We start from the raw sequence: 22,436 nt of genomic DNA on the forward strand, positions 1-22,436 counted from the left end.
TTTGTCTCATCACACAAAAAGACAAGGCTTACTGTTCTAATGCAGGAGGGGAAATTTGAAGCAATCAAATGCATCTCCTTCAGCTTGATTATCCTTTGTCATTCTAAATCCAATTAAAAATTACCATTCCATGAAAGCTCCTGGGCAGAAATCAATGCAGGAAATGAGCCAGCAGGGCAGGTGAGGCTCCTGCAAATAAAACAGAGCATTTGAGGTAAGGGGTGAGGAGTGTGGACTGCAGTTACTCATATACCAGTGATTTTGCAAGTTGAAAAGGCAAAAAAACATAAACAGAGAAAGGTCCCAAAATTACTGTAGAGGAAAAGCAGCCCAATAAAAGAAATAAGACACTGTCATTCAGCCATGAACCTGAGACATGTAAGCATGTGATTAGGAGTGAGTTATGCTTTGCAGAAAGAAGAGGCCTTCCCTCAGGATCTTCAGCAACAATGCTCAAATGAAACTTTTTTTTTTTTGGTTTCAAATTTCTTTTTTTTCTCCATCTTTATTAAATTGGCTATTTCTTATTTACATTTCCATTGTTATTCCCTTTCCCGGTTCTCTTAGCATGTGTTTATTTATTACACTGTTCAGAAAGTATCGCCATGTTCTGTGAGGTGTCCAGGTTTGTATAACACATAACAACTTGTTAATGCTTTAAAGAACTTGAATGCTTTCAGCCTCACTTCTAGCCCACAGACCAGAGGTAGGAAACAGAAGGTTTATAGGAAACAGTGGTTGTGGAAATGTTTAGAAGTAGTTCTTTGGGGCAATTTTCACTCTTTTTTTTTTTTTATTAACTTGAGTAATTCTTACTTACATTTCGATTGTTATTTCCTTTCCCGGTTTCCAGGCCAACATCCCCCAAACCATCCCCCTCCCCTTCTTTATGCGTGTACCATCCCCATCCTTCCCACATTACCACCCTCCCCCCAACAGTCACATTCACTGGGGGTTCCCCTTCCACTGGTGCTCTTACTAGGATATTCATTGCTACCTATGAGGTCAGAGTCCAGGGTCAGTCCATGTATAGCCTTTGGGTAGTGGCTTAGTCCCTGGAAGCTCTGGTTGCTTGGCATTGTTGTTCATAAGGGGTCTCGAGCCCCTTCAAGCTCTTCCAGTCCTTTCTCTGATTCCTTCAACGGGGGTCCTGTTCTCAATTCAGTGGTTTGCTGCTGGCATTTGCCTCTGTATTTGCTGTATTCTGGCTGTGTCTCTCAGGACAGATCTACATCCAGACCCTGTCGCCCTGCACTTCTTTGCTTCATCAATCTTGTCTAATTGGGTGGCTGTATATGTATCAGTCACATGTGGGGCAGGCTCTGAATGGGTGTTCCTTCTGTCTCTGTTTTAATCTTTGCCTCTCTATTCTATTCTCTTTGCCTAGGGTATTCTTGTTCCCCTTTTAAAGAAGGAGTGAAGCTTTCACATTTTTATCATCCGTCTTGAGTTTCATGTGTTCTGTACATCTAAGGTAATTCAAGCATTTGGGCTAATAGCCACTTATCAACGAATGCATACCATGTGTGTTTTTCTGTGATTGGGTTGGTTACCTCACTCAGGATGATATTTTCCAGTTCCAAACATTTGCCTATGAATTTCATAAACTCATTGTTTTTGATAGCTGAGTAATATTCCATTGTGTAGATGTAACACATTTTCTGTATCCATTCCTCTGTTAAAGGGTATCTGGGTTCTTTATAGCTTCTGGCTATTATAAATAAGGCTGCTATGAACATAGTGGAGCACGTGTCTTTTTTATATGTTGGGGCATCTTTTGGGTATATGCCCAAGAGAGGTATAGCTGGATCCTCAGGTTGTTCAATGTCCAATTTTCTGAGGAACCTCCAGACTGATTTCCAGAATGGTTGTACCTGTCTGCAATCCCACCAACAATGAAGGAGTGTTCCTCTTTCTCCACATCCTTGCCAGCATTTGCTATCACCTGAGTTTTTGATCTTAGCCATTCTCATTGGTGTGAGGTGAAATGTCAGGGTTGTTTTGATTTGCATTTCCCTTATGACTAAAGATGTTGAACATTTCTTTAGGTGTTTCTCAGCCATTCGGCATTCCTCAGCTGTGAATTCTTTGTTTAGCTCGGAACCCCATTTTTTAATAGGGTTGCTACCTGCGGTCTAACTTCTTGAGTTCTTTGTATATTTTGGATATAAGACCTCTATCAGTTGCAGGATTGGTAAAGATCTTTTCCCAATCTGTTGGTTAACGTTTTGTCCTAACCACAGTGTCCTTTGCCTTACAGAAGCTTTGCAGTTTTATGAGATCCCATTTGTCGATTCTTGATCTTAGAGCATAAGCCATTGGTGTTTTGTTCAGGAATTTTTTTTTCCAGTGCCCATGTGTTCGAGATGCTGCCCCAGTTTTTCTTCTATTAGTTTGAGTGTATCTGGTTTGATGTGGAGGTCCTTGATCCACTTGGACTTAAGCTTTGTACAGGGTGATAAGCATGGATTAATTTGCATTCTTCTATATGTTACCTCCAGTTGAATAAGCACAATTTGCTGAAAATACTCTTTTTTCCATTGGATGGTTTTGACTCCTTTGTCAAAAACTAAGTGCCCATAGGTGTGTGGGTTCATTTCTGGGTCTTCAATTCTATTCCATTGGTCTATCTGTTTGTCTCTTTACCAATACCCTGCAGTTTTTATCACTATTGCTCTGTAATACAGCTTGAGTTCAGGGATAGTGATTCCCCCTGAAGTCCTTTTATTGTTGAGGATAGTTTTAGCTATCCTGGGTTTTTTGTTATTTCAGATGAATTTGCAAATTGTTCTGTCTAACTCTTTGAAGAATTGGATTGGTATTTTGATGGGGATTGCATTGAATCTGTAGATCGCTTTTGGTAAAATGGCCATTTTTACTCTATTAATCCTGCCAATCCATGAGCATGGGAGATCTTTCCATCTTCTCATGTCTTCTTCAATTTCTTTCTTCAGAGGCTTGAAGTTCTTATTGTACAGATCTTTTACTTGCTTGGTTAAAGTCACTCCGAGGTACTTTATATTATTTGGGACTATTATGAAGGGTGTGTCGTTTCCCTAATTTCTTTCTCGGCTTGTTTCTCTTTTGTGTAGAGGAAGGCCACTGATTTATTTAAGTTAATTTTATACCCAGCCACTTTGCTGAAGTTGTTTATCAGGTTTAATAGTACTCTGGTGGAACTTTTGGGGTCACTTAAATATACTATGATATCTTCTGCAAATAGTCGTATTTTGACTTCTTCCTTTCCGATCTGTATCCCCTTGATCTCCTTTAGTTGTCTGATTGCTCTGGCTAGAACTTCAAGAACTATATTGAATAAGTAGGGAGAGAGTAGGCAGCCTTGTCTAGTCCCTGATTTTACTGGGATTGCTTCGAGTTTCTCTCCATTTAGTTTAATGTTAGCAACTGGTTTGCTGTATATGGCTTTTACTATGTTTAGGTATGGGCCTTGAATTCCTATTCTTTCCAGGTCTTTTATCATGAAGGGGCGTTGAATTTTGTCAAATGCTTTCTCAGCATCTAATGAAATGATCATGTGGTTTTGTTCTTTCAGTTTGTTTATATAATGGATCACGTTGATGGTTTTACGTATATTAAATCATCCCTGCATGCCTGGGATGAAGCCTATTTGATCATGGTGGATGATTGTTCTGATGTGCTCTTGGATTCGGTTTGCCAGAATTTTATTGAGTTTTTTTGCCTCGATATCCATAAGGGAAATTGGTCTGAAGTTCTCTTTCTTTGTTGGGTCTCTGTGTGGTTTAGGTATAAGAGTAATTGTGGCTTCATAGAAGGAATTCGGTAATGCTCCATCTGTTTCAATTTTGTGGAATAGTTTGGATAATATTGGTATGAGGTCTTCTATGAAGGTCTGATAGAATTCTGCACTAAACCTGTCTGGACATGGGCTCTATTTGGCTGGGAGACATTGAATGACTGCTTCTATTTCCTTAGGAGTTAGGGGGTTGTTTATCTGGTTTATCTGTTCCTGATTTAACTTCGGTACCTGGTATCTGTCTAGGAAATTGTCCATTTCCTGCAGATTTTCAAGTTTTGTTGAATATAGGTTTTTATAGTAAGATCTGATGATTTTTTTGAATTTCCTCTGATTCTGTAGTTATGTGTCCCTTTTCATTTCTGATTTTGTTAAATTGGACATACTCTCTGTGTCCTCTCGTTAGTCTGGCTAAGGGTTTATCTATCTTGTTCATTTTCTCAAAGAACCAACTTTTGGTTCTGTTGATTCTTTCTATGGTCCTTTTTGTTTCTACTTGGCTGATTTCAGCTCTGAGTTTGATTATTTCCTGCCTTCTACTCCTCCTGGGTGTATTTGCTTCTTTTTGTTCTAGAGCTTCTAGGTATGCTGTCAAGCTGCTGACATATGCTCTCTCCTGTTTCTTTCTGCAGGCACTCTGCGCTATGAGTTTTCCTCTTAGCACAGCTTTCATTGTGTCCCATAAGTTTGGGTATGTTGTACCTTCATTTTCATTAAATTCTAAAAAGTCTTTAATTTCTTTCTTTATTTCTTCCTTGACCAGGTTATCATTGAATAGAGCATTGTTCAATTTCCACTTATATGTGGGCGTTCTTCCCTTATTGTTATTGAAGACCAGTTTTAGGCCGTGGTGGTCCGATAGTATGCATGGGATTATTTCTATCTTTCTGTACCTGTTGAGGCCCGTTTTTTGACCTATTATATAGTCAATTTTGGAGAAAGTACTATGAGGAGCTGAGAAGAATGTATATCCTTTTGCTTTAGGATAGAATGTTCTATAAATATCTGTTAAGTCCTTTTGGTTCATGACTTCTCTTAGTCTGTCTACATCTCTGTTTAATTTCTGTTTCCATAACCTATCTATTGATGAGATGGGGTGTTGAAATTACCTACTATTATTGTCTGAGGTGCAATGTGTGTTTTGAGCTTTAGTAAGGTTTCCTTTACGTATGTAGGTGCCCTTATATTTGGGGCATAGATATTTAGGATTGAGATTTCATCTTGGTGGATTTTTCCTTTGATGAATATGAAGTGTCCTTCCTTATCGTTTTTGATGAGTTTTAGTTGAAAATTGATTTTATTCGATATTAGAATGGCTACTCCAGCTTGCTTCTTCTGACCATTTGCTTGGAAAGTTGTTTTCTAGCCTTTCACTCTGAGGTAGTGTCTGTCTTTGTCTCTGAGGTGTGTTTCCTGTAGGCAACAGAATGCAGGGTCCTCATTGCGTATCCAGTTTGTTAATCTATGTCTTTTTATTGGGGAGTTGAGACCACTGATGTTGAGAGATATTAAGGAATAGTGATTATTGCTTCCTGTTATATTCATATTTGGATGTGAGGTTATGTTTGTGTGCTTTTCTTCTCTTTGTTTTGTTGCCAAGACGATTAGTTTCTTACTTTTTCTAGGGTGTATCTTGCCTCCTTATGTTGGGCTTTACCATATATTATCCTTTGTGGTGCTGGATTTGTAGAAAGGTATTGTGTAAATTTGGTTTGTCATGGAATATCTCCATTTATGTTAATTGAGAGTTCTGCAGGATACAGTAACCTGGGCTGGCATTTGTGTTCTCTTAGGGTCTGTATGACATCTATCCAGGATCTTCTGGCTTTCATAGTCTCTGGCGAAAAGTCTGGTGTGATTCTGATAGGTCTGCCTTTTCATGTTACTTGACCTTTTTCCCTTACTGCTTTTAATATTCTTTCTTTATTTTGTGCATTTGGTGTTTTGACTATTATGTGACGGGAGTTGTTTCTTTTCTGGTCCAATCTATTTGGAGTTCTGTAGGCTTTTTGTATGCTTATGGGCATCTCTTTCTTTAGGTTAGGGAAGTTTTCTTCTATGATTTTGTTGAAGATGTTTACTGGTCCTTTGAGCTGTGAGTCTTCACTTTCTTCTATACCTATTCTCCTTAGGTTTGATATTCTCATTGAGTCCTGGATTTCCTGTATGTTTTGGACCAGTAGCTTTTTCCACTTTACATTATCTTTGACAGTTGTGTCGATGATTTCTATGGAATCTTCTGCTCCTGAGATTCTCTCTTCTATCTCTTTTATTCTGTTGGTGATGCTTGTATCTACAGCTCCTTGTCTCTTCCTTTGGTTTTCTATATCCAGGGTTGTTTCCATGTGTTCTTTCTTGATTGCTTCTATTTCCATTTTTAATTCCTTCAACTGTTTGATTGTGTTTTTCTGGAATTCTTTCAGGGATTTTTGTGATTCCTCTCTATAGGCTTCTACTTGTTTATTTATGTTTTCCTGCATTTCTCTAAGGGAGTTCTTCATGTCTTTCTTGAAGTCCTCCAGCATTGTGATCAAATATGATTTTGAATCTAGATCTTGTTTTTCTGGTGTGTTTGGATGTTCACTGTTTGCTTTGGTGGGAGAATTGGGTTCCAATGATGCCATCTAGTCTTGGTTTCTATTGCTTGGGTTCCTGTGCTTGCCTCTTGCCATCAGATTATCTCTGGTTTTACTTTGTTCTGCTATTTCTGACAGTGGCTAGACTGTCTGATAAGCCTGTGTCAGGAGTGCTGTAGACCTGTTTTCCTGTTTTCTTTTAGCCAGTTATGGGAACAGAGTCTTCTGCTTCTGGGCATGTAGTTTTTCCTATCTACAGGTCTTCAGGTGTTCCTGTGGGCCTGTGTCCTGAGTTCACCAGTCAGGTCTCTTGGAGCAGAAAAGTTGGTCTTACCTGTGGTCCCGAGGCTGAAGTTTCCTTGTGGGGTGTTTTTTATGAGCTCTCCGCAAGGGCAGCAACCAGGAGGACCTGTGCTGCCCTTTCCAGGAGCCCCCGTGCACCAGGGTTCCAGATGGCCTTTGGTGTTTTCCTCTGGAGTCAGAAATGGTCGGCAGAATGTAGTCTCTTCTGGCTTCCCAGGCATGTCTGCCTCTCTGAAGGTTTAGCTCTCCCTCCCATGGGATTTGGCTGCAGAGAACTCTTTTTCTGGTCGGTCCCTTCAGGTTCCGGAGGTGTCTCGGTCCGGGGACCTGCTGCTCCAGTGCCCATATCTACAGGATCCCAGAGGCCGTATACAGTTTCCTTTTGGGCCAGGGATGTGGGCAGGGGTGGGCAGTGTTGGTGGTCTCTTCTGCTCTGCAGTCTCAGGAGTGCCTACCTGTCAGGGTGGAGAGCTCTCTCTCCCACAGGGTTTGGGAGCAGTGAGCTGGGGGCGGGGTTCTCGAGGTGGGAATCCTGCTAAAAACCGGAAGGGTCAGGTCCTAGAGGAATTTTGCCTCTGTGTGTCCTAAGGCCACCAGTCAGGTCGCTTGGAGCAGAAAAGATGGTCTTACCTGTGGTCCCAAGGCTCAAGTTTGCTGGTGGGGTGTTGCTCATGAGCTCTCCGGGAGGGCAGCAACCAGGAGGACCTGAGCCGCCCTTTCCCGCAATTTCACTCTTTATTGTCAGGATACTAGCAGTTCAGTCCCAGAGCACAGGGCCAGTAGTGGCAGCTCCATCCAGCCAAAACTGCAAGGGCACTTCCCCTGAACTGCCAGGAGTCAGCCGAAGTGAGCAGAATCAGCAGGAATACCTCGCATGCTTCTCTCTACGAAGTAAAGACCAGCAGAGACCAGCAAACCATTGCAAGGTGTAGAAATGTAAGAGAGTCCTTTCATTGACTGTGGGGTTCTACTAATACTCTTTCCAAATATCACGGACCCTCTCATTTATCTCCATCTGCAACACATCTCGCATGCCTCTTTCAGCAAAAATCTCCTCAAGCATCTGTTTGGCCTTATAAGACAGCTTCCAGAACAACATCAGTTATACAACTGAGTTTCCAATGAAAGTAAAAACTTACACTTCAAAGAAGTATGCTATATTTTGGTTAGAAAAATGGTCTACAAAAATTTCTGTGAAAGAGACTCTCTCAACAGTCTCCTTGAGAGAGACTCAGACCTAAATTTTACCTACAGGTGAAAGAGTAAAACTATCCGTGAGTAGAATGGCACATAAAGAGCTTCATGACGTTTTTCATACTATTGGTCTTCCTTTGATTATTAAACGAAACCTATTAAAGACATCTTAACCAAACACTCTAAATCACACCACACAGAGAAAATAAAACCACTGTGATATTTCTTATAATTTTTTTTAAATAAGGAGTAGAGCAATGGATCAATGTTAGCACTTTCTGCTCCAACAGAATACAGGAGTTTAGATCTCAGCACCCACACACAGTGACTCACGGATAACTCCAAAGGATCCAAGGACACTCCTTTGTGGACTGCGTAGGTACTGCAATGTGCATGGGGCAAGTGACAAGGAGGGAGGGAGGGAGAGAGGGAGGAGTGAGAGAGGGAGGGAGGGAGAGAGGGAGGAAAGGAGAGAGGGAGGGAGAGAGGGGGGAGGGGGAGAGACAGAGAGAGAGAGAGAGAGAGAGAGAGAGAGAGATTTTATTTAGACTCTGCAGTTATGTTAAGCAATTCTTAGAAAAACAAAAATAAGCTTTGGCTAATTTTGAATGATTTTTTTTCCAATTTTATTTGCATATCCCACATTTTCTTTACACATGCATCCATACATGGACAACTCACTTGTTCTGTGTCTTGTTTTTTTTTCCTTACAATAAACAATGTAAATAAAAAGACCTCAACTGATCTGTGTTCCTGAGCTTATAGCAGTTCTAATTTTAGAATTGAAAGAGCTTCCACATTGTTTTCTGTAAAGCTGCTGTGATGGTTTGCTTATGCTAGACCCAGGGAGTGGCACTAGTAGAAGCTGTGCCCTTGTTCGAAGAAGTGTGTCACTGTGGGGATAGGCTTGGAGACCCTCCTCCTAGCTTCCTGAGGATTCTCAGTCTTTTCCTGGTTTCCTTCAGGTGAAGATGTAGAACTCAACTTCTCCTGCACCGTGCCTGCCTGGATGTTATGATGCTGCTATGTGCCCACCTTGATGTAAATGGACTGAACCTCTGAAACTGTAAGCTAGCCCCAATTTTTATAAAACTTACATTGGTCAAGGTGTCTGTTCACAGCAATAAGACCCTAACTAAGACAGCTCTCTACATTTCCACCTCGATGTTAATAGACTGAACCTCTGAACCTGTAAGCCAGCCCCAATTAAATGTTTCCTTTATAAAACTTACATTGGTCAAGGTGTCTGTTCACAGCAATAAGACCCTAAGAGAGCTGTCTACATTTCCACTGACACTGTGTCAGAGTTGTTGCTTCTCTGCCTCCAGGTCAGTGTTGTTGATTTTTTTTTCTTTTGTTAATTCTAACCCAACCAGAATGTGGCTACACCACTTTGTACTTTAGATTGACATTTTCTTGGTGACTAGGGATAGTAGCAATTTTTTCTTTTACTAATTGTATATCTCCTTCATAAAAATGTCTGCACAGACCCTTTACCATTTCCTCTCCTTAAGTCATTATTTTTTGTTTTGCTGTTGGATTATTTGAGTTCTGTGTATATCTGGAAAATGTGTCCATTGCTGGACGGATTCGTCCCCAGTATTTCATCACATTCATTTAGGCAGTCTTCACTCTCTCCATCAACTCCTTCTTAGCCATTTCTAATTTATCTGTTTTGGCATTTGTGATCATAAAATAGCTTATACAGATATCTTGAAAGGTTCTTCCTAAGTTTTTCTTTAGCATTTTCATAATATCAGATCTTACATTTATGTCTTTTATCAGTTTTGAGTTGATTTTTGTATATGCTGAGACTTTGTGGCTGGTCTCACTTTTCATAAGGATATACATTTTTCTCCAATATCATTTATAACTGACATGCTGTTTCAAAGGTGTATGTCTCTGCTACCTACATGAAAAGTCAGATGTGGTGCTTGGCTTATTTCTCTTCCTTCTCCTTCAGTGCTATGCCACATCCTACCAAGGCTATTTGTAGAATTTAAGGAGTACATTTCCAGGGCCTATGGCATGACGCTTCACAGTTATTTTTTGCAATAAAAGTAATTGAGGCAGGTAATATTTTGCTTTTACCTTTCTGATTTTTGATCAAAATTCTGTTAACATTTTGGATCTTTTTTGGCTTCACATGAATTTCAGTATTTGTGTTTTTGTTTCTCTTTAAGATGTCATTTTGATAAGTATTTAATTAAATTGCTTTGGGCAGAATGATCATATTTCATGTGTGATGTGTGATATGTGTGTGTGTGTTTGTGTGTGTGTGTGTGTGTAGTTCAATTTCTTTCCTTCATGTTTTGTAATTTTTATTGTATAGATCATTAAGCTGGGTTAAACTTCCTTCAAAGTAATAGAATTTTTGCACCTATGATGAATGAGATTGTTTTCTCAATTTCTTTTACAAGTTTGTCTTTAATGTGTAAGAAAACTTTTACATTTTGTATGTTTTTTATTAACAACTTACTCTGAAATTTTACTGAATTTTCAGTAGGTCTAAATATTTTCTATTGTTGTATCCTAAGGATTTACTATATATAAGTGATCTTGTCTGAACACTGAATTGTTCTTTGTCCTGCTTGGATGCTCTTTATTTGCTTCTCTCATCCCATGGCTCTGCCTAAGCAGACCGTGTTGTCCTGATTCCTGAGTTATGTGACTGTTACAAGTATTTTCTGTAAACTATAAAGATTGCTAAATAATGAGTATATAATGCTGCAATATTTTATTAACATATCAACACATATGATGGTTTTACACTCAGACTTTCTATAGGCAGAAGAGATGCTCATTAAATGAATATGTTATTTACCATAGAAAGTATATGTGAATATGTATCAATAGCAAATAATAGTCAAACCTATTTATTTTTAAATTAATTTTAATATATACATATATACATATATATGGCTTTTGGCAATTTAGAAAGAGAGAAATTGAACAAAAAATTGACATACTTACTTGTGGGAATCAAAAGACTGTATTTCTAATGTCCATGACATCATCAGTGAACCAGTCTTCAAGATAGGTAGCAGTGCACAGGTAAAGAGCTTGCACAGCAGATGTTTTTGACAGTACACTACATACCTGTATGAATGGAAAAGTAAGTCAAGACAATATTAGCTCTAAAACAGTGATCTTGCAAGAAGCACAAGAAATTGGAGCTGCTAACTATATTGGAGGAAGATCATGGTTGTGATGATTTATATATGATCATCCCAGGGAGTGGCACTATTAGAAGGTGTGGCCTTGTTGGAGTAGGTGTGTCATTGTGGATGTGGGCTTAAGACCCTCACCCTAGTTTCCTGGAGGTGAATACTCTTCAGATGAAGATGTAGAACTCTCAACTCTTCCTGTACCATGCCTGCCTGGATGTTGCCATGTACCCACCTTGATAATAATGGACTGAACCTCTGAACCTGTAAGCCAGCCCAATTAAATGTTGTCCTTTATAAGACTTGCTTTGGTCATGTTGTCTATTCACAGCAGCAGAACCCTAAGACAATGTTGTTGAGAGAAGCTCCTTCCATAAAGTAAACATTTAGGTAAGGGATGGTAGGATAAAGTTAGAAGCAGCAAATTAAAGGTAGGGGGAAGATATGGACTACTGTGTCAGTAAATTAACTTTGACAGTATAAAGATTAAGGAACCCCAGCATAGTCTGTACCCCAAGGTGCTTGTGTTGGAAGATTGGCTCTCAGTTTGGTGAAGTTAGGAAAAAAACATTTTCAAAGCTGGAGCCTAGTAGAAGGACAACGGCAATTTTGTGATTTAGATGTTCTTGTGTGAAGCCAGACAGTTTTCAAAAGTTTTACTGGCTGTCTTCATTTCAGCTTATTGACTTGCCATGTAATCACTTCTTATATATATATCACCAACTATGATATGGTGCAACTGTGAGGACTCTACCATACCCAGCATGATGATGTATGGATTTCAGCACCCAATATGATGAACTAAACAAAAACTCGTGTCTTTATGTGGTCCCAAGCCTCAGGCATTTTGTAATAGTTAATGGAGAATGGACTAATATTGGCACTTATACTGGATGATTTCAGCTCTATAACAGCACCAATCTATAGAGAAGGAAGAATAGCACCAAGACACTAAAATTGACTAATAGTGTTTCTGTCATCACACAGGAGCACACATTATTAAATAGTACATCAGGGTTTTAATCCTATGTTTCAGGTGAATCAGAAGACATTTTCTTCTATACCGTGTACTCTAGATTTTGCTTTTTGCCTTTCCCCTTTGAACACTGTGTTTTCCATGAGTACTCAGTGACACTAAATACTAATTCAGTTATGTTATTTCAACAAACAGAAAAAGTAGTTCCTAATTTTCAGACAATGCATTTTAAAATGAATTATAATTCTTGTCATTTCATAGTCCACAGAGGAGTTTTTCTAACAAATTTTCAAAATTATTGAGTTTAATGATTTGCTAGGTTAATTTGGGGATCTTTAATAAAGTATTTTGTTTGAGAATAATTTAATTTTTTAAATACAAAAAAAGTGTTTACTAACAAAAAAACAAACTTAACTTTCCTATTACATTTAATTTTCACTCTTAATATAGATAAGTTAGCTGCCACTAAAATCTAGCAAAATGTGAAAAACTTCTTCAGGATATTAATATAATTAGATTCTTCCTGATAAGAGGAAATCTAGTAATTCCTTGCCCCCTACCCTTCAAAATGCTGAGGCACACTGACTTTTTGATTTTGTTGCTGAGAGGTTTCTTCTTCTTCTTCTTCTTCTTCTTCTTCTTCTTCTTCTTCTTCTTCTTCTTCTTCTTCTTCTTCTTCTTCTTCTTCTTCTTCTTCTTCTCCTCCTCCTCCTCCTCCTCCTCCTCCTCCTCCTCCTCCTCCTCCTTCTCTCTCTCTCTCTCTCTCTCTCTCTCTCTCTCTCTCTCTCTTTCTCTGATAGACTAGTTGGTTGGTAGGCTCCAGGGCTCTACCAGTCAGTCTCTAGCCTCCAGCAATGGGGTTAACAAGTACCTACTGAAAAAAACATCTTAACTTTTACTTAGACACTGTCTAAAAGTTGTTTATTTTTTTGGTAAATATGTTTTAAGATGTTAAGATGCTGATGCTCATGGAAATGATAGAGGACTTTAAGAATGACAAAAATAACTCCCTTAAAGAAATACAGGAGAACACAGGTAAGTGAAGAGAAAGCATGTAAATCCCTTAAAGAATTACAGGAAAGCTCAAACAAAGAGGTGAAGGAATTGAACTAAACCATCCAGGATCTAAAAATGAAAATACAAACAATAAAGAAAACTCAAAGCAGACAACTCTGGAGATGAAAAACCTAATAAAGAAAGCAAGAGATGGAAACATCACCAAAGAATATAAGAGATAGAAGAGAGAATCTCAGGTGTAGAAGATACCATAGAAGAAGACATTGACACAAAAGTCAAGGAAAATACAAAAAGCAAAAAGCTCCTAACTCAAAACATTCAAGAAATCCAGGATATAATAAAAAAACAAAACCTAAGAGTCATAGGTATAGAAGAGAGTGAAGATTCCCAACTCAAAGGACCAGCAAACATCTTCAACAAAGTTATAGATGAAAGCTTCCTGAATCTAAAGAAAGAGTTGCCTATAAACATACAACAAGTCTTCAGAACACTAAACACATGGGACCAGAAAAGAAATTCCTCTCATCACATAATAATTAAAACACCAAATGCAAGAGAAAAGAAAAAATATTGCAAGCTGTAAGAGAAAAAGGTCAAGTAACAAATAAAAGCAGGCCTATCAGAATTACACCAGAATTTTCAACAGACTCTAAAACCCAGAAAATCTTAGGCAGATATCATTACAGACCCAAGAGAACAAAAATGCCATCTGATGCTATTATACCTAGCAAAACTCTCAATTACCATAGACGGAAAAACCAAGGTATTCCAAGACAAAACCAAGTTTAAAAATATCTTTCTACTAATACAGTCCTACAGAGGATAATAGAATGAAAAGGTCAGTATAAGGAGGGAAACTAAGAAAAAGCAAGAAATTATTCTTCTCACAACAAACACAAAAGAAAAGAAATACATAAACATAATTCCAGTTCTAACAACAAAAATAATAGGAAGCAACAATCATTGGTCCCTAATATCTCTCAACATCAATGGACTCAATTCTCCAATAAAAATACATAGGCTAACAGACTAGATACATAAACAGGACCCAGCATTTTCCTGCATACAGGGAACATACCTCAGTGATAAAGACACTACCTCAAAGTAAAAGGCTGGGAAAAAAGTTTCCAAACAAATGGTCCCAAGAAACAAGCTGGAGTAGCCATTTTAATAACCAATAAAGTAGACTTTCAACCAAAAGTTGTCAAAAACGATGGGGAAGGACACTACATACTGAACAAAGAAAAAATCCACCATGATGAATTCTCAACTCCGAAAATCTATGCCCCAAATGCAAAGGTAGCCACATTCGTAAAAGAAATGTTCCTGAAGCCCAAAGCACACATTGAATCTCCCACAATAATAGTAGGAGATTTCAACACCGCACTCGCACCAATGGACAGATCATGAAACAGAAACTAAACAGAAACACAATGAGACTAATAGAACTTATGAAACAAATGGATTTAACTATACACACACACACACACACATACATACACACACACACACACACACCACATACAGGATAGTTCATGCTAAAACTAATGAACACCACCTTCTTTTCAGCATCTCATGATACCTTCTCAAAAATCGACCATATAATCAGACACAAAACAAACCTGAACATATAGAAGAACACTGAATTAATCCCATGAATTCTATCAGACCACCATGGACTAACGTTAGTCTTTAATAACAAAAAATAAAAGCACAAGAAAGCTCACATTCACATGGAAACTGAACAACTGTCTACTTAATGATAACTTGATTGGGGAACAAATAAAGAAAGAAATTAAAGTTTTTTTTTTAGAATTTAAAGAAGGGGAAGGTGCAACATATCCAAACTTATGGAACACAATGAAAGCAGTGCTAAGAGGAAAACTCATAGTCCTGAGTGTCTCCATAAAGAAAGTGGAGAGATCCTACACTAGCAGCTTAACAGCATGTATGAAAGCTCTAGCACAAACGGAAACCAATACACCCAAGAGGAGTCCATGTCAGGAAATAATCAAACTCAGGGCTGAAATCAACCAAATAGAAATGAAGAGAAATATACAAAGAATCAACAAAACTAGAAGCTGCTTCTTTGAGAAAATCAACAAGATAGGCATTAAAAATTTCAAGAGCATCTTTAATAGATGTGTCTTGAAACCCTTTGATCTGGTTTCTGTTGATGCTCTCGTCACTTTACTTAATAAACATTTATTGACAATAGATTTTTAACATCAGAAGAGGTAGCAATGCTGAAGATTTTGGCTTCTACATGGAGTTGAATTCTGTCTTGAATGAATTAACTGAGCCATACTTCAATTTAAATAATAAATAAAAGGTATATATGACTATCAAACACAAGAAAATATTAGAATTATGCTTTTAAAATCATACTGGTGCAGCACTGAGCTAAACAGATATATACTATAGTGACAAATTATCTTAGGCTGCAGTTTATTTCATTTCTAGTGAAAAAAAATTTTTTTTCTTTTTTTCGGAGCTGGGGACCAAACCCAGGGCCTTGTGCTTGCTAGGCAAGCGCTCTACCACTGAGCTAAATCCCTAACCCGTGAAAAAATTTTAAATGTCTACTAGCAATGCATTTTATGTTTGTTCTGTAAACTGCCCATCTATTTGACTTGCAAGCAGGTTCTCTCTCTCTCTCTCTCTCTCTCTCTCTCTCTCTCTCTCTCTCTCTGCTCTCTTACAAATATTTATGAAATGTCTACTATTGTGGTCTGAATGAGGATAGTCTCCACAGGCTCATATGTTTGAGTTTTGACCTCCAGTTGAGTAGAAGTGTTTGAAAAGGATTAAGAATTGTGGCTTTGTTGGAGGAAGTGTGTCACTGCGGATGACCCTTGAGGTTTCTAAAACACATCCAGCCCCCAACCCCTCCATGTAGCTTTGAAATAAGTACGTAAAGCTCCCTCAGCTACTACTCTGACACTAATGCCTCCCTGCTTTCTGTCATAATGATCATGAACTAACACTCTGAAGCTCTCAACAATAATCATTCATTGCTTTATTTTATAAGAGTTGCCTTGGTAATGGTGTCTCCTCATTGTAAAAGAACAGTAACTACAACACCTAGTACATGCCTGACACAAATATTCCAACACAAACTTGCTTAAAAAGATCTCACAATCTAGATGGGGAGGTCAAGTAAGGGAGCAGTGTAATATCCATAAGCTTGATGTAAAAGTAGCCTCCTGTTTTGCCCTTACAGCTGGAAGAGAATATCCTCTTACTCTATACCTTCAACATCTAGTTCATGAACAGAAAAATATATTTCATGAATTACTGTCTAAGTATGAAAATCTTGGTAGCGAATTTAAAATAGACACATCTCTTATATAAAGCATGGAAGGGGGAGGGAAAAATGGGAACAGGATCAGGTATGAGAAGAGACAAGAGAGAAGTCCAGGGGGCCAGGAGAATGAATTCAAATATGCAGCAGTGTGGAGTAGGGAACAGAGGGACCACTAGAAAGTCCTAGATACCAGGGATATGGGAGACTCCCGGAACTCACTGGGGATAACATTAGCCAAAATGACCAATAGTGGAGAGATAGATCCTGAAGAGGCTACCTATAGTAGGTAGACATGGCCTCCTACTGAGAGATAGGGCCACCCATCTATCTCAACATTTTTAACCCAGAATTATTCCTCTCTAGATGAAATAGAGGCATGAAAAATGGAGCAGAGACTGGAGGAAAGGCCATCCGGATACTGCCACACCTTGGGATCTGTCCCATCTGCAGACACCAAACCCAACACTATTGTTGAAATTTTCACCATCAATCAAAAGAATATACCTTCTTCTCAGCACCTTATGGTACCATATCCAAAACTGACCATATACTCGGACATAAAACAAGCCTCAGCAGATACAAGAGGATTGAAATAATCCCACGCACTCTATCATCACTATGGACTAAAGCTGGTCTTCAGTAACAACAAAACAACAAAATCAAGAGAAAGACCGCATACTCAGAGAAACTGAATAATTCTCCACTCAATGATAACTTGGTCAGGGAAGAAATAAAGAAAGAAATTAAAGACTTTATAAAATTTAGCAAAAATGAAGGCACAACACACACAAACTCATGGGACACAATGAAAACAGTACTAACAGGGAAATTTGTAGCACTGAGTACCTCAGTAAAGAAACTGGAGAGATCCTACACTAGCAACTTAACAGCACATCTGAAAGCTCTAGAACAAAAAGAATCAAACACACCCAAGAGGAGTACATGCATGAAATAATCAAACTCCAGGCTAAACTCAACTAATTGAAACAAAGAGAAGGATACAAAAAGAATCAACAAAACTAAGAACTGGTTATATGAGGAAGTCAGCAAGATAGATAAACCCTTAGCCAAACTAACCAGAGGGCACAGATACCATATCCAAACTAAAAATAATCAGAAATGAAAAGGGGGCATCACATCAGAAACTGAGGTAATTAAAAAAACTCATCAGATCCTACTACAGAAGCATATACTCAACAAAACTGGAAAATCTGGGTGAAATGGATGATTTTCTAGACTGATACTGGTTACCAAGGTTAAATCAGGGTCAGATAAATAGTCTAAACAGTCCCATAACCCCTAAAGAAATAGAAGCATTCACTAAAAATCTCCCAATCAAAAAAAAAAAAAAGCCATGATCAGGTAGGTTTAGTGCAGAATTTACCAGACCTTCAAAGAATACCTAATACCAATACTCTCCAAAGTACTCCATAAAATAGAAACAGAAAAAATACTACCTAATTTACTCTATGAAGCCACAGTTACACCATTACCTAAGCCACACAAAGACCCCCCCAAAAGAGAACTTCTGACCAATTAATTTTGCTTATGAATATCAATACAAAAATACTCAATAAAATTCTCGCAAACCAAATCCAAGAGCACATGAAAATGATCATTTACCCTAATCAAGTAGGCTTCATCTTAGGGATGCAGGGATGATTCAATATACAGAAATCCATCAACATAATCCACTATATAAACAACCTCACTAGATGCTGAAAAAGTCTTTGACAAAATACAGGAATTCATTGTATATACCTAAATATAATTAAAGCAACAATGAATCAATAACCAACTTCAAAATAAATATAGAGAAAATTGAAACACTCCCACCCAAATCAGGAACAAGACAAGGCTGCTCACTCTCTCATTTATTCAACATAGTACTTGAAGTTCTATCTAGAGTGCAATTAGATAACAAAAGGAGGACAAAGGAATATAAGTCAGAAAGGAAGAAAAAGTTAAAGTATCACTATTTGCAGATGATTTGATAGTATGCATAAGTGACCCCAAAATATCTACCAGAGAACTCCTACATCTGATAAACAACTTCAGCAAAGTTGCTGGATATAAAATTAACTCAAATAAATCAGTAACCTTCCTCTACACAAAAAGTAAATGGACTGAGAAAGAAATTAGGGAAAGAACATCCTTCAGAAGAGTCACACATAATACAAAATATCTTGGTGTAACTAACTAAAACAGTGAAGAATCTATATGGCAAGAACTTCATGTTTCTGAAGAAAGAAATTGAAGAAGACCTAAGAAGTTAGAAAGATCTCCCATGCTCATGGACTGATAGGATTAATATGAAATGGTCAGCTTGCCAAAAGCAATCTACAGATGCAATGCAATTTCCATCAAAATTCCAACTCACTTCTTCACAGAGATAGAAATAGCAATTATCAAATTCATCTGGAATAACAAACAAACAAAAACCCAGAAATAGAATAGAAAACTATTCTCAACAATAAAAGCACTTCCACGGACATCACTATTCCTTACCTCAAGATGTACTAAAGAGCAATAGTAATAAAAAATGCATTGTGTTTGTGCAGAGACAGACAAGTACATCAATGGAATAGAATTGAAGACCTGGAAATAATCCTACACCTAGAGGAATTTCCCTTAATTATCTGATTGGCTAATAAAGGTTATACATAGCCAATCACTGGGCAAAAATGAGGAGGCAGGTTTTCCAGGCAAGACAGGAAGAGAAGGGGAGGAGTTGGAGTTAAAGGAGCAGAGCAGGTGGACAGCAGAGAGGACAGAGGAAGAGAAGTTGGAGGGAAGATGGAACATAAGTGCATGACCTGGGGAATCTGCAAGTAGCAGTAATTTCTTAGCTGGGGAAGAAAGTGGTATAGAGGCATATCTGCCCAATATAAATATATTTATAAATATATAACTGAGCAGTTTATAAATATAAAACTGAGTTGGAATTTCCTTGCATGGGCTTATTGGGGTTGGAAATTTACTGTAACACCCACAAATCAATGGTCACTTGCTCTTTAACAAAGAAGCCAAAAACCATACCGTGGAAAAACAGAAAGCATTTTCACAAATGCTATGGGTCTAACTGGAAGTCTGCATGTAGAAGAATGCAAATTGATCCATATTTATCTCCTTGTACAAAGCTCAAGTCCAAGTGGATCAAGGATCTCCACATAAAACTAGATACATTGAAGTTAATAGAAGAGAATGTGGGAAAGAGCCTCAAACACACCAGGACAGGGAAAATTTTCCTAAACAGAACATCAATGGCTCAGGTTCTAAGATCAACAGTTGACAAATAATACCACATGAAACTGAAAAGCTTCTGTAACGCAAAGGACACTGACAATAGGACAAAATGACAACCAACAGATTGAGAAAATCTTCACTAACCCCACACCCGATAGATGACTAATATCCAAAATACACAAAGAACTCAAGAAGTTAGACTCCAGAAAACCAAATAACCCGATTAAATATGGATTACAGAGCTAACCAAATAATTCTCAATTTAGGAATCTTGAATGTTGAGAAGCACCTAAAGAAATGTTCAACCTTCTTAATCATCATGGAAATACAAATTGAAATGACCCTGAGATTCCACCTTACATCAGTCAGGATGGCTAAGATCGAAAACTCAGGTGTCAGCAGATACTGGTGAGAATGTGGAGAAAGATGAACACTCCTCCATTGCTGGTATGCTTGCTACTTGGTTCAGCCACTTTGAAGATCAATCCGACAGTTTCTTAGAAAACTGGAAATAGTTCTACCTCCAAACCCAGCTATACCACTACTGAGAATACACTGAAAAGATGAGCCAACATATAACAAGGACATGTGCTCCACTATGTTCATAGTTGCCTTGTTTGTGATAGCCAGATGCTGGAAACAACCCAAATGTCCCTCAGTGGAAGACTGGATAAAAACAATGTGGTACATCTACAAAATAGACTGCTAGCTATTAAAAACAATGACATTATGAGTTTCGTAGGCAAATGGATGGAACTAGAAAATATTATCCTGAATAAGTTAACCCAGATCCAAAAGGATATACATGGTATATATTCACTGATAAGTGGATATGAGACCCAAAACTCAGAAAAGCCACGATATAACCCATAGATCCTAAGAAGCTTCAATCCCACCTAGAACCGGGAACAAAATAATCATGGGAGGCAGGGAGGGAGGATCCTGGGAAGAGCAAGGAGAGAAATACAGAGGGCCAGGAGAATGAAATAAAATAAGTAGTAGTAGAGGGTAGGGAATGATATGAAGGGACCACTAGAAAGTCCCAGAAACCAGGGATGGGAGAAGCTCCCAGTACCCGATTGGGTGACATTAGCTGGAACACCCAACAGCATGGAGATAGAACCTGAAGAGTCTACCTCCAGTCTTCTGACCTGGCCCCCAGTAGCAGGATAGGGCCACCCACCCATCTCAAAAATTTTAACCCAGAATTATTCCTGTCCAAAGGAAATGCAGGAAGTAAAAGTGGAGTAGAGACTGAAGAAAGGCCATCAGAGACCGCCCTTCCTTGAGACCCATCCTGTCTGTAGACAGCAAACTAATACTATTACTGATGCCAAGAAGTGCTTACAGAAGGGAGCCTGGAATGGCTGCCCTCTGAGAGGCTCTGCCAACACTTGGCTAAAACAGATGCAGATACTTACAGGCAACCATTGGATTGAGTCCAGGGACCCCTATGGAAGAGTTAGGGGAAGGACAGAAGGAGATAAAGTGGATTGTAACTCTATATGAGGAACAATATCAACTAACCAGATACCACAGAGCTCCCAGAGACTAAACAACTAGCCAAAGAGTATATGTGGGTGGGTCCATGGCTCCTGCTACATGTATAGCAGAGGACTGACATCTGTTGGAAGGAGGTGGTTGGTTCTGTGGATTCTTGTTGCCCCAGCAAAGGGGGGGTGCTGGAGTGGTATGCGGGAGTGGATGCATGGGTGTGGAAGCACCCTCTTAGAGGCAAAGGCGAGCGGGTATAGGGAAGGGGGCTTTGGAGGGGAAACCAGGAAGGGGAACAGTTGATGTAAATAAATAAAATAATTAAAAACAAAAGAATGGCTCTATCCATGTTCTGACATTGTCCCTAGAAGAATACAAAGTGTTTACTCAGCCAGCCCCATTTCTTACCCCATCACTCCAAAAGTTTGCCAGGAGTCCCTGAGGACTTGGCTCTGGTTCTAGTTTGTTAAAAGTCAGGGCCATCCTGCCTGAGTTCAGAGAGCCCAGACTGGGGATTGCCCCACACATCAACTGGCTCTGGGAAGTTGGGATTCTAATTCCTTGCCAGTTGGCATGGAACATTCCTCTCCGTCCAGTCAAGAAGTCCCATTCCTGTTGTGACATGGTTGTGAATGTAGCTATATGACACAGTTTTGGCTGTGAGAGCACCATCAACCTGAAAAATGCCATTCATGTGCACAGAAGACATTGCTCTTTCTTCTAGGCTTGTCTGCGTCACCTTTTCTATACTATATTTGCCCTCAAATACAATTCTGGTTAAAATTTTTGGGGAAGGGATTGAGGCATTAGTAAAGAAGGAAATGACTAATGTCTATCAGGGACAAACTTTTCTGGCCATGGACACTGAAATAATCAAGGTAGATATAACAGGACAAAGGGAAATAAATGGGTTCTGAATGTGGAGGCTGACTGCCTTAATTTTTCTCTGGAAAATTTTGGCCAACTCATAATGATTATGTTGTACTAGGAAATATTTGAAGCAGGAAATGTTTTTGAGAAGTCTGAAGTTTCAGTAGTTAAGAAAATTGAAGACCCCAAGAAGCAGGAACACTGGGCCTGGGTCGCTAAGGATAGGGATATTCATAGACATACAAGGAACGAGATAGAGGAAAAAATAGCTGGGCCTACTGGATCAGTGAGCAATGGTGAGAGCCCCCCACAAGGGGAGATTGCTAATAATAGAAGGCGTGATTCAGAAACAATAACTGGGGCTAATTGGAAGATATATGTATAATAAAAAAGATAAAGGATGGGTAGATGAGTTTGGACCCCTCAAGGGGGCTGTTGGATTAGTGAACTGACCTTCCTGGAAAGATTGGAACATCCTAATTTGAGCCCCTGGCATTGCCTGCCTAAGGAA

The 22,436-nt window shown here is 38.8% G+C and overlaps 1 protein-coding gene across 1 annotated transcript; it reads right to left on the minus strand.

Moving 5' to 3' along the window:
* Positions 1-32: 32 nt before the first annotated feature.
* Positions 33-21,591, minus strand: LOC120097535 (uncharacterized). The gene is made up of 5 exons (XM_087589510.1): positions 21,464-21,591; positions 10,822-10,947; positions 8,182-8,230; positions 7,285-7,538; positions 33-189 (listed from the first exon to the last, which is right to left on the minus strand). The coding sequence occupies exons 1-4, from the start codon at positions 21,466-21,468 to the stop codon at positions 7,404-7,406; spliced, it is 315 nt and encodes a 104-aa protein (XP_087445636.1). The 5' UTR covers positions 21,469-21,591; the 3' UTR covers positions 33-189; positions 7,285-7,403.
* Between the last annotated feature and the right edge of the window lie 845 nt (positions 21,592-22,436).

This window comes from Rattus norvegicus, chromosome 16 (assembly GCF_021556685.1).
Source record: "Rattus norvegicus strain SHRSP/BbbUtx chromosome 16, alternate assembly SHRSP_T2T, whole genome shotgun sequence".
Classification (NCBI taxonomy): Eukaryota; Metazoa; Chordata; class Mammalia; order Rodentia; family Muridae; genus Rattus; species Rattus norvegicus.

What these genes read in the sequence shown, in the direction of transcription:
- LOC120097535 (XM_087589510.1), bottom strand. An exon ending in CAGTCTTTTGATTCCCACAA is followed by an intron (nt 8,231 to 10,821) that starts GTAAGTATGTCA and finishes TGCACATTGCAG; the next exon opens with TACCTACGCAGTCCACAAAG. An exon ending in TGGATCCTTTGGAGTTATCC is followed by an intron (nt 7,539 to 8,181) that starts GTGAGTCACTGT and finishes TTTACTTCGTAG; the next exon opens with AGAGAAGCATGCGAGGTATT.